Below are 13,313 nucleotides of genomic sequence, written 5' to 3'. Positions count from 1 at the left end.
ACACATGCGCAGTCGGACTCTGACCCCGGAAGTTGTTGATTCAAGCCACACCGCGAATTAAGCGTCGAGCTAAACATTAGCACAGCGTCATTGTTTCCAAGAAATTCAAATGAAAGCTCTTCTGTCCAAAAGAATGTTGGCGAGTTAAGAGCTCGTTTCGCAAACGTCTGCAGCTTTTCGTCAACATTCGGACCCCCAGCGCCACAGAAAGGTAAGGCTAGCTTAGTGATGCTAATTTAGCATCAAGTGCGCGTGTGTGCTGTTAAAAATAGCGAGCACGTCCATGCACCAAAATAACTCGCAAAGTCCTGCTCGCATTTGCTTACGCTCAGAGCTGGTGAGCTCATATTGAAGATCTCCTTAGCTCATGTAGTCCTAACATGTTCTTAATATATATTAATGCAATGCAATTTAATGTGTAGAAAAAGCAGTAATAGTAAAGTGGCCCAAAAAAAATATGCGGGTTAAAAACGATAGAGCAGAAGCAAAGCTCATGAAATGAAGCCCTCCCACGATACATAATATGGATACAAATGTTTGTTGACAACCGAGTAAACAACGAATTAGTTCTAGTGTGGATAATGCAAATTTAGATAATTCAATTACAAGGACATCATGCATAAAAATCCGAATTTAAACAAAAACTAAATTCATGATATACATTTGGGGGATTGGGATGCATTGAGACAGTGTATAACTATAAGTTGTGTTTTCCTCCATGAAAGCAGACTGATTATCTTCCTGTGATGTTTTTCTTTTCAAAATAAGATATTTGCACAAATTTGCAGTTATTTTGAAAAGGACGAACCAATGATTTAAATCATATAATTGCTAGCTGCAGCCCTCGACTGTTTTGTGCTTTTGTTGTTGTTGATGAGGGTGATAATGTTTTGGCAGATGAGTGGCAAGGCCAACAAAGAGTTTGAAGAGCAGCTGCGCCTTCAGGAACTGTACAGCGGGAGAAGCCAGGATGGTTCCGACTCGATCACGTACACGGACCCCAATGACGGCACCGTGTACAACTGGGACCACGCCAAGAAGGCCTGGTTCCCCAAAGTACGGCCGCACGCCGTCGTCGGCGCACATCCGTGACATGCCATGCTAATGTTGACGACGTTGCGGTTGTGTGCAGATCACGGAGGACTTCATGGCGGCCTACCAGGCCAACTACGGCTTCACGCAGGAAGGCGACCCAGACGCCAGCAGCGCCGCAGCGGGGACAGTCGCCAAGGAACCGGAGAAGAGGCCGGCGGCCGGGGAGGAGACGGCGCAAGAGCTGATCTCAGAGCAGAGTGCGGCCAAAGACGGCAAAAGGAAAGGAGAGAAAAGGAAAGCGGATCCGGGTAAGGGCACCAAGCAACACAGAAGATGAACATTAGCTTGTGATGTTGTGAGCTGTTCCCAAAAGAGGCTTCAAGCTGTTTGCTGAAGCTTACTCGAAAACATAACAGGCATCAAAAAGAATGACACTTTTGCATGGTTAGCTAAATGCTAACCATGCAAAAGTGCTATAATGCTTTCAGCAACAGATGTTTGAACTGTGGCGCTCGCCATGAGGGTGCCGTGCCGTGATTATGATGGCGGTGGTGATGAAGACTGTGGCGCTCGCCATGAGGGTGCCGTGCCGTGACTATGATGGCGGTGGTGATGAAGACAGTGTCTTGTGTTTCAGGGTGGTTCGACATGGAGGACACCAAGAACACCAACGTGTACGTGTCCGGTGGGTAGCGCACTTTTGCGTGACTTGTTTCGTCTTTGTCTTGCTCTGATTGGTCGACACATTCGTTTGTGCTCAGGCCTGCCCCCCGACACGAGCCACGAGGAGTTTGTGGAACTGATGTCCAAGTGCGGCATCGTCATGAGAGACCCCATCACCGAAGACTTCAAGGTCAAACTGTACAAGGACAAAGACGGCAACCTGAAAGGAGATGGACTCTGCTGCTATCTCAAGGTCTCTCAAGCGCAAAAGTCCTCCAATGGGACTCTTTCTTGTCCACTTCCTCCTCTTTGGCAAATAGTAAACAATTCCCCCCCAAAAAGACAAAGTGTATTGTGTATTTAAAACAGCCCCAAAACTGCCTGAAGAAGACGGCGCTAGCTCAATGCTGACGCCAAGTAGACTCTGTTGCAGTGCCTCAGCCCTTTAAGCAACCTGTTGAACACAAATGGTTGCACAACACCACAAAAAAATGACAATGTAATTGTACTCTCCGTCCTGTGGGCTTTATCCTCTGCGTAGAACGACTATTAGTGCCGTACTGATGATCTCAGTGAGGAGTTGAGACAAAGTTTAGTTTTTTATTTTATTTTTGTCAAATCGCTGTGATACTTAGTCAATAAACTCAAGGTTTTAGTCATATTATTTAAAAAATGATATCATTAGCAATCTGTCCTCTACTGCCCCCAGGTGGCCACATCAGAAAGAGCAGCACAATTGCAGGAGAAAGTGTTCAATTCTTTTGCTTTCTATTTCATATTTTTTTGTTATAAAAAGGCTGTAACGGATCGGTGGCTTTTCCATTCATTTGAAGGAGCACACGTGCTGAGCTTAAGCCTAACTGTGTTTACATGCGTGTTCAGAGGGAGTCGGTGGAGTTGGCCGTGCGTCTTATGGATGAGTCGGAGATCAGAGGTTACAAAGTGCACGTGGAGGCGGCTCGCTTCGAGCTCAAGGGGCAATACGACGCCAGCAAGAAGAAGAAGAAGAACAAGGAGTACCGCAAGAAGATGCAGCAGCAGCAAAAGTAGGCACGGGGTGGGGGGGTCAGTTTGGCGCGTTTGTGCACGCGGCCGCGTCTCATTGCGATGCTGATGTGCGCGTGCATGCGTGTCCGAGCAGACAGTTGGACTGGAGGCCCGAGAAGCAAGGGGACGCCAGGAAGCGACACGAGAAGGTCGTCATTATCAGGAACATGTTTCACCCCAGCGATTTTGAGGTGCACATATTCTACACACACGCACGATCTTATGCATGTGCACAAACGTATGTACAACCATGCGCACGCAGATGTGCACTCAACTGGCATGTCACTGCATGTGCGCGCGTGTCAGGAGGACCCCCTGGTTCTGAACGAATACCGCGACGACCTGCGCTCGGAGTGCGAGAAGTTCGGCGAGGTCAAAAAGGTCATCCTGTTTGACGTGAGTGACCGCCATCTTGCGATTGGCCGCTTGGGACGCCGACGTCATGCCGGTTGTTGTTGGGTGTGCGGGGGGGCAGAGGCATCCGGACGGCGTGGCGTCGGTGGCCTTCAAGGAGCAGGAGCACGCCGATGCCTGCATCCTGTCCTTCCACGGACGCTGGTTCGGAGGGAGACAGCTCAGCGCGCAACTCTGGGACGGCGCCACCGATTATCAGGTGGGGAGGGGGATGCTCAGATTAGAATTTACGTATGAACGCGCTTGATTGATCCGTGGTCGGTTCGGATCACGCCTGATCTGCGGATTGGTGGGGGGGGGGGACCAAATAAAAAACAAAGTGTGCATTCACAGTCCATTCTGACATGTCAACAAAGCTTGGCCTGATTAGTTCATCAACGCTACAACGCATGTACATTAAAAAAAAGGCTGAGGCGGAGTAATGACGAGCAATAATCATTTAGTCTGTCCTAATTTTCATTCATGAAATTGGACGACACGCTTCCATAAAAAACAGCTTTTTTAAAGAACCAATTATTTCATGAGATAAGCTAAAAAAATATTAAGTTTATTTATATATTAACTTCTTTAACTCTTTGACTGCCAAAAACGTTAAATAACGTTTAGTAAAATCCTACGGCGGAGCGCCAAAGACGTTAAAAGATGTTCACCAAGTTTTTTATTTTATTTTTTGGAAACGGGTGGAGGAAAGCCTTGGCCAGCTGTGCTGAAAGTATCAAGCAGATCTAGTTAGTATAATGCCTATTTTTGGCCCCTAGATGGCAGCGATGACTCTCTTTGGACAAGATTGGGTAGGCATCAGTAGAAGACGTGAGGCAGAGCTAGAGTGTTGAGGGGACAATGGCTGAGGAAGCCATAATGGCGACCGGTTGCAAGCAGCTCACGCTTGAGCATTTTTTTCAAAGACGAAAAGCATCGACCGATGCTAAAGAGCACATTGATGACGACGATGATGATGATGGTGACTCCGAGGTTGACGCCGAAGTTGGAAGCATTGATGCGGCGGCTATGATCATGTCATTTTTTTCTGATGAAAGATGAGAGTCCAATCTTTCATTTGGTAGTATGTGTGTTTCCATAGTCCAAACACAAAATTTTCTGTGGACCTTGAAAGATCAGTCAAAATGCTTAAATTGGCTGGCACTCACGGCATCCCTTTTCTGAAAACGTCTGGCAGTCAAAGAGTTAATGGGGAAAAATATTTGTTAAATGAAGAAACATTGCTTATGTGAAATGCTCACTATGTCATGGTGACGCTCTCACGTGCGTGTGCATGAAGGTGGAGGAAACGAGCCGCGAGCGTGAAGAGCGCCTGAAAGGTTGGACGTCCTTCCTGGAGGCGGCGCAGCCGGCTGGTGGTTCCGCCCCACCACCAGGGGGCGCCCCGGAGGCGGCCGGCGCCGCACCGCTATTGGAGGCGTCGCAGCCCGACAAAAAGCAGGAAGAAAAAGACGGGGAGGACGACGACGACGACGCCAAGTCGACCGACAGCAGCCTTGCGGGGAGCGACAATGACGACGCTTGACTGACGAGACGCCATTTTGTTGTGGGCGAGAGGCAAATCAAGCTTCAAGCGTCCATTTAAGGACAACATGAAACTTCTTTTCATGGAAGTTACGATTTCCATTAGACTCTGAAAATCACCTCATCATATTACGAACATATAATAAACCTCGTAGCAAAGTCATTTTCAACTTGGATCACAAAATCAATTAAAACAATTTAAAGCGCATTTCCAGAAAAAAAAAAAGAGTTCAATATCACGTTGTCACATAGTAAGTTTAGTGTCAGCATTTGGCAAAATAAATGAAGCAATTCCGTCCGCTTCAGGTGACTGGTTTTTTTTTTTGCCCCGCCTAAATCAAAGTCAGTAGCGAGCAAATTACGCTGCTCGAGTGTTTGAAAACATTTCAAAAGAAAGCACAAACTACGTAGGGCTCCACCGGTCACCTGACGCGGAGGGAATTGCTTACTTTTGATTGGCTGAATGCGCAAGTCACATTTGTCACGTTAAAATGTGATACTGAATCTTTTTATCCTCATGTGGCAGCAATACGCTTCCATAACGGCCTGAATAAAAAAATGGAATTTTTCATTTGGAAAATCTCCCCTCAAACCTTGGACCCAAGATGCCGCCAAGTTTATGACTTGGCATTTTTTTTGTATCTATACCATATGGAAATAAAATAATTACAATTAAAAATAAATAAATTAGCAATTAGGCAAACTCCACATCTGCAGGAATGACGAAGAATTTAATTTACTCTTATCTCAAATCATGGCTCTACATTGATGACATTAATCCGTTCCAGTCCCATCCCCATCCAAAATCTTTATTTCCTTATTGCACTAAAAAATACTGTCACGTCTAAAAACAGTTCTAACATTTTTCTCCACATAAGCAGCAAACACAAGCTTTGCTCTTATCTAAAGACAATTTGCTTGTATCTTAAAATATATAGATATCAAAAGCGAAGGTACTCCTATCTCAAGGCACCACCATATTATCCAAATTTTGTTGCGAAGGGATTTGATCTCAAGGAAGGCTTGTAGATCTGCTTTGAGGGAAAATGGCACTTTTTGTTAACTTCCATTTAGCAAGAAACGGGATGCAAACAGGCCGGCACTTTGGCACGTGAATTTGAACGCTTAGCTGCTAAATAAACCAACTCCTCCATTGTGTCATTTGTATTTATTATTGACTTGTCGGTAACCATGGAAACGAGCTGTGCAATCATGAGAGCAACCACGTGACCATATGGACATGCGAGAGCACGCCGCCCACCTGCCCCGCCATTAGGGGGCGCCCATGGGCCTTTCGTAATAATTTATTAAGAAAATAGTCTTTAAAAAAAGTCCATCAAGTGGTTCACATTAGCGGTGAGGTCACAGATCCAGCAGATCCGTAATGGTGGCAGCGGATGGCGTACGAGTCCACAAACGTCCACGAGAAGAAGAAGAAGAAAAAAGGCCAAAAGATGTTGGCAATGCGTGGTGGGTGGATGGTACAGGAAGTGTGCCTTTAATGTGCGTCTGGGTACCGCAGCGTTTGCGTGTTGGAGGGTCCAGAAGGTTCTTCTGCCTTCTTTTGTTCTTTAAGCGGCTCCGGAAGGTTCCGCCACCTTCCAAGACTGATGAGAGAAAACGAGAGCAACAAACGCAATGAACTCATTCAATGACGTTTGCCATTTGGAAATGTTGCCGTTTGCAGCAGCGCCGTGACCTGCCTACGACGCCGGTCGGGCTCATCAGAACGCAAGCTAGCAAGCGCCGTTCGTGACCAGTTCTCAACCCGTCGCCGTTTCGTTACCTCGACATGGTTATTAGCTTGTGTGAGATTTCATTTTAACGGGCTTGTACTCGTACGAGTTGCATGAGCTTCGCCGTCCGTGTTTTTTTGCGGTTACCTGTGCCGGATGGGAGAGCGGCGGCGCACGGGCATAGTCTGGCGGGTTGGCGCGCGGGTCGTATCCGAGTCGTGCCAGCATGGGCGCCACCTCAGCCATGTGCTCCACCACGTCGTCGGGGATGTGGCCCACCCACTTGGCCAGCGCGTCCGTGTTGACCGGCTTCACCACCTGGTCCGTCGAGCGCTCCACCCTGACACGCGTCACAAAACACGACAACTTTTACCAAGCTAGACAAATGTTAAAATCGTAATAATATTAAGCGCAACATGCTACCGATTAGCTAACTGACTGGATGCTCATAATCCGTCAAACTCCTATTTTGGGTGTGTTTGTGTGCTTGCCCCCCCCCCTCCCCCGCCTGCAATATGGAGCCATCTTGCGCCATATCTCCTCGCACTTGCACAGCTCCCAACATTCCTCAAATATTTCTTCACACCTTTTGACAACCTTCCGAGCACGTCGACCTTTCTAGCATATCGAGTCCAGTTGATTTGTTTAGCCTTTCATCACAAGCGTCAGACAAAGCTTGCCAAAAATGGCCGACACCCCCGCCCCTCCCACCACTCGATCCAAATCTCATTTTTGAACACGGGGACGGGTACTCACTTGGAGAGCGAGACGCCGCCGGCCTTGCCGATGAGGTCCTCGTGGTGCAGGACGGCGGGGTCCCAGCGGAGCTCCAGGAAGCGCAGCAGCTGGCGCATCTCGTGCTCGGGTCGCAGCACCAGGTGCTCGTAGCGCACGGGCAGGCAGCGCTCGGGGCCGGCCGCCACGCACTGGTTGAACATGGTCTCCACCGCGTTGCTCCACTTGCTCAGGCAGTCGCGAGGGTTGTTCAGGTCAAAGCCCGAGATGGTCACCTGGTGGGGAGCGCCGCCCACAAATTCACATCAGCCGCCAAATTCGCACTCCTTCAATTGTGTCCTTCTTGGCTAGTTTTTGCACAACATCACTCGTAGCCCATCATGCTAGGCTTTTTGGATTTCAGATATTTGGTCCTCTCAGGCTGCCTTTGAAGGAAGATCATGACAAAACACAGCCTAACGCCATCGCCATTCAAATGCGCTTCTTTTGCATTGTCTCATATAGCTCGGTCGTGAAAAGGTGTCAATTCAGAATGGTCTGTGGAGACTGCATTTGAAGGAAGATCATGTTATATGCAGACAAACACCGCATTCAAATGTGGCCTACTGTTTCACAGCATGCCAGCCATTAATATCCCATCATGCTTTGTTTTCCCCAAAAATATTTCCGAGGCTGCATTTGAAGGCAGACAAAGTTAAACACTGCCCTTGATGCCTTCTAACATGACCTTAGGTGTCTTATCTTTCACAAATTTTCATCCCAAAATATTTTGTACTTCAACCGGTCCTTCAGACGGATCGGGATGTCGAGGTGTTTTGGTCTTTGGAGGCTGAGGAGACTCCTTCAAATGTGGCCTGCTTCACAATCTTGTGAACTGTGTAATGCTTGCATGGGGATTTGGGAATGGCGTTTTTTTAGAGGCTGCATTTGAAGGCGGATATCTGGGCAATGCTTTCAGAATGGACCAATGAGAGTTCACGTGTTGTTGTTGACAAGCTTCCACAAGACACCAAAGAAACGCTGAAGGCGGCAGTAGCGCATTCACACGTCTATAACGTAGGGAAGGCAGCGACGCTCACCTTGCGTGAGATGACGGAGTGTATGGAGGCGCGTCCGTCTCGCACCATCAACACGAACTTGCTCTTGGGGAAGATGTGAGCCAAGTACGTCAGCGACTTCAAGGCGAAAGGATCTTTGTTGCACAGACGAGGCGCCGGCTCGCCGTGGCCCACGATCACCTGACACAAACACACGAGTGGAACATTTGACACGCAAACGTCAACGGATGTCTTGGGCACTTTCGTCTTCTCTGATTGGCTGGCAAATTTCCCTTGATAATCTCCTCTAATAAGTGGACACGTCAAGCTTTACGTAGCGTCACTTGTCTAAAAACAGCTCGTGTAAATTGTATCCGCCATTTTGAAATTTTGTCGGAGTTTTAGTCCAGTCACGCTTGTACGTTTTTAAACATAGTCAACCACATCCCGTTTTAATTTAGTCCATTTTTAGTCGACTATAAATCTAGCATGTTTATCTTTATTTTAGTCCAAGAAAACATAATTTTATTAGTCTAGTTTTAGTCAGGACAATCATTTAACCCCCGTATTTTTTGGTCAGCAGATTATGTTGAACATTTGGGATCTAAAAGTATTTCACATAAAATCTTTTCTCATCTTTTTGATGAAAAACAACTTGACTCACAATGACAGTATATCAACAAGTGGCTACTACGGCTCCATGCTGTGAGCTAGCAAGCATTAGAATGACTCGGAACATTATAACCGTTGGATTAATGTTACATTATAACTATAATTCACTTTTTTTTTTTTTTTTTTAACCTTTCACTGCAACTCCACCTCCTGTCAGTCCCATGTGTTTGTGCACGTAGCACTCGCTAGCTGCAGATTTGAAAGGGGGCGTGTCACATGACAGATTAGCAGAGACGAGATTTTATAAAATCCTATAATTTTGGTCTCGTTTTTGTTCATAAACTAAAATGTCCATAGATTTCAGTCTAGTTTTTATGAAGTGAAGTACATTTACGTCTCGTCTTCATTCGTCGACAAAAATGCAGACTGATTTAGTCAGTTATTGTTTATTAATGAGGGTTTTAGACTAATAGACTAAATCTCGTCCGGTGAAAACTGTGTGTTGACGAAATTATTTTTTTGTTTTGACGAAATGAACACTAGGGAGACGAGCAGTAGATGACGTCACGCACCAGACCAAGCTCTAATTCGAAGTCAGAACCAGCCAAACTATGAAAAAAGGGCGACTGACAGTCCAACAAATATGGTAATTGTAAACATAACTCAACAGATTATTAACTCTTTGACTGCCAAAAACGTTAAATAACGTTTCGTAAAATCCTATGGAGGAGTGCCAAAGACGTTAAAAGACGTTTTTTTTTTTTCAAAACAGGTGAAACTAACCATTTTCTATTGTTGATTACTCAAAAACGGAATAAGGTAGAAACAAACTTTTTTTTTCTGATGGAAGATGAGAGTCCAATCTTGTTTTGGCAGTATGTGTGTTTCCATAGTCCAAACACATAATTTTCTATGGACCTTGAAAGATCAGTCAAAATGCTTAAAATCGGCTGGCACCCACAGCATCCCTTTTCTGAAAACGTCTGGCAGTCAAAGAGTTAAGATAATGGTTAGTGTAGATGCATGGTGTTGATGCTTGACGATCTTCTCCATTTAAAGTGCTTGGGGCATCTAAAAGCAATTACAAAACCACTTTGGAGGCGGGGGGAGCGCAAAATTATTGAGCAAGGCCTTATGGGTCCCAATCCAGAGTGCGGCGGTGCACGTTAATGACGTCACCTCCAGGAGGAAGGCGCGCACGGCCGAGTCGAGGACCTGGTCGGTGACGCCGGCCTCGTCCAGGCGTATGCGCTCCTTGACAGAGCGGCTCCAGGAGGCCCGCATGGTGAGCAGGCGGGGGATGACGCGGGTCTCCTCCCCACAGCGGACAGCCTTGTGGGCGTCCAGCATGACCCGCATCAGTGTCGTGCCGCTGCGGGGGAAGCCGCCGATGAAGATGAGGGGCGTGTCCTCGGGAAGGCGCTCGCCCAGCGAGGCGTTGGGATTGGCAGAGCCTCGGCGGAGCTCCGCCCAGCGGGAGCGCTGGCTTCCGGGGGGACAGTCCAGCCCGCTCAGACCCAGGTAGAGCAAGGAGGCGGAGCAAAGGAGGACGCAGCCCAGCAGGATGTTGGATCGGCTCACTCGCATCTTTGCCCGGGCCGGGAGTGGCCGAGGTCTGCTTGTAGGTTCTGGGCCTCCCGGGACGCTCAGGTGAGGGCGGGGGCGCTTCCTGCCGGGCCCGCGGGCCGGTTCGCGTCCATCCTGTCCACCTGAAACAACAAAACAGGCCGTTTGCGTCATGCAAGCAACGGTGCAGAACGAGCCCACTGTGAGTTACTCCAGAACATTCCCCTGAAGCGGCCATCCGAGCGCTTGGCACCGTCCTCGGGGAATGGAAGCGGATCGGAGTTCACGACACCCTCGCGCCGCGCCGCCGCTAATTACGCATCTCCCGTGTTTTCACTCTCATTGACGGTTTTGCACAAGCTGGCAGATCGTGTTCCTATCGACCTGCAAGAACCACACACTTCCTCATTCTTACGCCGCTGCCAAGTGCTGACTAATCTGCTTCCTCATTTTTTCAACTACAACAAAGCTCGCTGGATCGGGACAGTACACTTGTACTTGTTAGACGGTTCTGAGCAAAGGAGGGTCCTAAATAGCATCTTGTGTACTCAATCAGTAAGACTGAGGAGTTTCACAAGCACTTCTTAGCCAAGTCTGGTTCTGAGCAGGTCCAACAGGTGCCCACATCTGGAATGAGGAGCTTCATGAGCACTTTTTGGCTGGTTCTGAGCCTCCATCCAGAGTGGTCATTTAAAGTCTGATGAGCTCCATGACTACATCATCTTAGCTGGTTCTGAGAGGTCCAACATGACATTAAATTTGGCCATGGAGATTCAGCAGCTTCACAAGCTCTTACATGTTAGCTCCCTTTAGCTGGTTCTGAGCATAAAGGGCTCCGTCAAATGGGTCTTCTCAAGGTTCTACTGATCCGGTAGAATTGTTTCCTACCTGAACCAAGTGACGTCTATCTGTTTGAGTGAACCATTCAACAGCAAATGAGCTCCGGGCCACACAAAACAACTGACACAGCCATCGGACAGAACACAAGACGCCTACGAGGTTCTGATCCAAAGACGAGTTAACGTGTGTTCCATTACGTGACGTTGATCAGATTTACGAGTAGCGCCATCAACAGGTCAACTTGTTCCAAGCTCTCCGTGAGGCCTGGTGGCCGCCAGCGATGGCACATCTGGCCGGCTTCCCGACGAACCTCCGAGTGAGGCACCAACGGAGAGCAGGCCCTGGCCCGGCCCGAAAACGCGACGAACCAAACCGAACGAAAAGAGCCAAGGCAAACATGAGCTAGCTAGCCAGTCGCTATGAGGCGTCGTGAGCTCCACAGAATTTGTCGGATGGACTTGACTCACCCGAGCCTCCCGCGGAAGAAAAAGACGCCGAATCACAAGCGTTGCGAAGCTCTCAGCTTTGGCTCCGCGGCGGAAATGCCTTCGCCATGTAGTCACGAAGAAGCGGCAAGTGAAAATCAAGTTTCCAGTCGTCGCTGGCGACCGCTGCCGAGTCTCAAGTGCGCACGAGAGACCGACGAATGGACGAGGAGGATGGAGGGAAAAAAGCAGAAAAGAGCAAGCGCCCCCCCCTCGTGAAAGCTCGGCGCGGATTGGACGAGGGCATGTTTGGAGCCTTCCCATTGGTGGAGCCCTTAAATGGCAATTCCGCAATAGTAGAACTCTTTTTTTTCTCCACTCCACTTCCGCACTCGAGTCAAGACCAAAAAGATTTCAGCTCATCGATTGTTTACGTCCTTATTAAAAGCTCACCGGGACGTTTCCTGAGAGCAAAGCCCACCTCAAGTAATTCCCTTTCCACTTTATTGTGAAAAGACAATTTGCAACAACGTGACGTGACGTCCAAAGTCTAAAAACGTAAAAAGAGTAGAATAAATATAAATATAGGAGCTTAACGATCGCTTGAATCGTCACCACAATTTGGAAATCAATACTTACGGAGAAAAAAAAATCGTAATATATTTTCGAAGGTTGAAGTGTGCATCAGTAGCGATGTTCAACGTACATTTTTGTGACAGTTTTTGAACATGTGAAGCCCCCCCCCCCCCCCCCCTGAAAGCGTTTTCGATTGTTCCTCCACGCATGCGTAGTCGGCGCCTACATGAGTTAGACTCAATAATACACGTCAATAAATAATAAATGATTGATTTGTACCAGCAGATGGCTGGACAGTCACAAGTAAAGTGATGTGCAAATCAGGATATTGATATTTTTTTTCCTGGCAATTGCCACATTTGCTGGCCTGTTGTCAAAGCAAACATTTTCCCTGGAACTGCTTGAGGACACGTATTCGTCTGTCCTCTATTTCTAGCCAACGTCTACTAATGACATCATTAGCGTCAATCAAATACATGTGTCTGTCCAGGCACGTCTGCCTGCAGTTCTAAACTTCAGGCTCCAAATCTCGCATCATGTGTGCAGTTTGAATGTTCACCTTTCCTTCTAAATTCCAAACTACAGCCTGGGGCTGTTTTGCTGCGGCCACACTTTTTTTTTTTTTGCGACTTGACATATTACCCCCCAGCCCCTACATTTAACACAGTGTCACTTGGAAATGAAAATGTCCATAAGTCCATTCTCCATGACTGTGATGCATCTGACAACTACAACCAATAATAAATTGGCTTGTAGTGTTGAAACAATTAATCAATTTATCAACAACTAATCGATTCCCCTGCTCTTAATTGTCTAAAAGTCCTAATTTAACTGTGACTCGCCCAAAATTAGCTGGAAAGGCTCCAGCTCCATATAAGAGTGACTTGGAAAACCAGTTGAAAATATAGACAGCAATAACTTAAGAGCTGCTGGGCAGTTGAAGTCGTGTGTATCAAATCTGCAACCTTTGTTACCTCAGTGTTGCTGTGTGTGAAAACAGGAAGTTACATTACAAAGCAACAGGAAGTGCAATCCCATTTTAGGCTTCACTTCCTTCCAATCATCCGTATGTCACAGAACGCTTTGATATGGCACACAACATG

At 47.4% G+C, this 13,313-nt stretch overlaps 2 protein-coding genes across 2 annotated transcripts; one reads left to right on the top strand and one right to left on the bottom strand.

Annotated features, from left to right (window-relative positions):
- The first annotated feature begins 61 nt into the window (after positions 1-61).
- htatsf1 (HIV-1 Tat specific factor 1) lies at positions 62-5,841 on the top strand. Its single transcript, XM_077546005.1, has 10 exons — positions 62-211; positions 898-1,056; positions 1,133-1,343; positions 1,673-1,720; positions 1,797-1,951; positions 2,581-2,744; positions 2,840-2,936; positions 3,052-3,141; positions 3,221-3,358; positions 4,439-5,841. Exons 2-10 carry the CDS (start codon positions 898-900, stop codon positions 4,682-4,684), a joined length of 1,308 nt encoding a protein of 435 aa, XP_077402131.1. The 5' UTR covers positions 62-211; the 3' UTR covers positions 4,685-5,841.
- tpst1l (tyrosylprotein sulfotransferase 1, like) lies at positions 5,837-11,887 on the bottom strand. The gene is made up of 6 exons (XM_077546006.1): positions 11,677-11,887; positions 9,983-10,512; positions 8,234-8,392; positions 7,176-7,429; positions 6,567-6,759; positions 5,837-6,290 (listed from the first exon to the last, which is right to left on the bottom strand). Exons 2-6 carry the CDS (start codon positions 10,388-10,390, stop codon positions 6,255-6,257), a joined length of 1,050 nt encoding a protein of 349 aa, XP_077402132.1. The 5' UTR covers positions 10,391-10,512; positions 11,677-11,887; the 3' UTR covers positions 5,837-6,254.
- Positions 11,888-13,313: the final 1,426 nt, after the last annotated feature.

This window comes from Vanacampus margaritifer, chromosome 16 (assembly GCF_051991255.1).
Source record: "Vanacampus margaritifer isolate UIUO_Vmar chromosome 16, RoL_Vmar_1.0, whole genome shotgun sequence".
Taxonomy (NCBI): domain Eukaryota; kingdom Metazoa; phylum Chordata; class Actinopteri; order Syngnathiformes; family Syngnathidae; genus Vanacampus; species Vanacampus margaritifer.
Note: the sequence above shows the minus strand (reverse complement) of the source record. Positions and strands in the feature narration are given on the sequence as shown.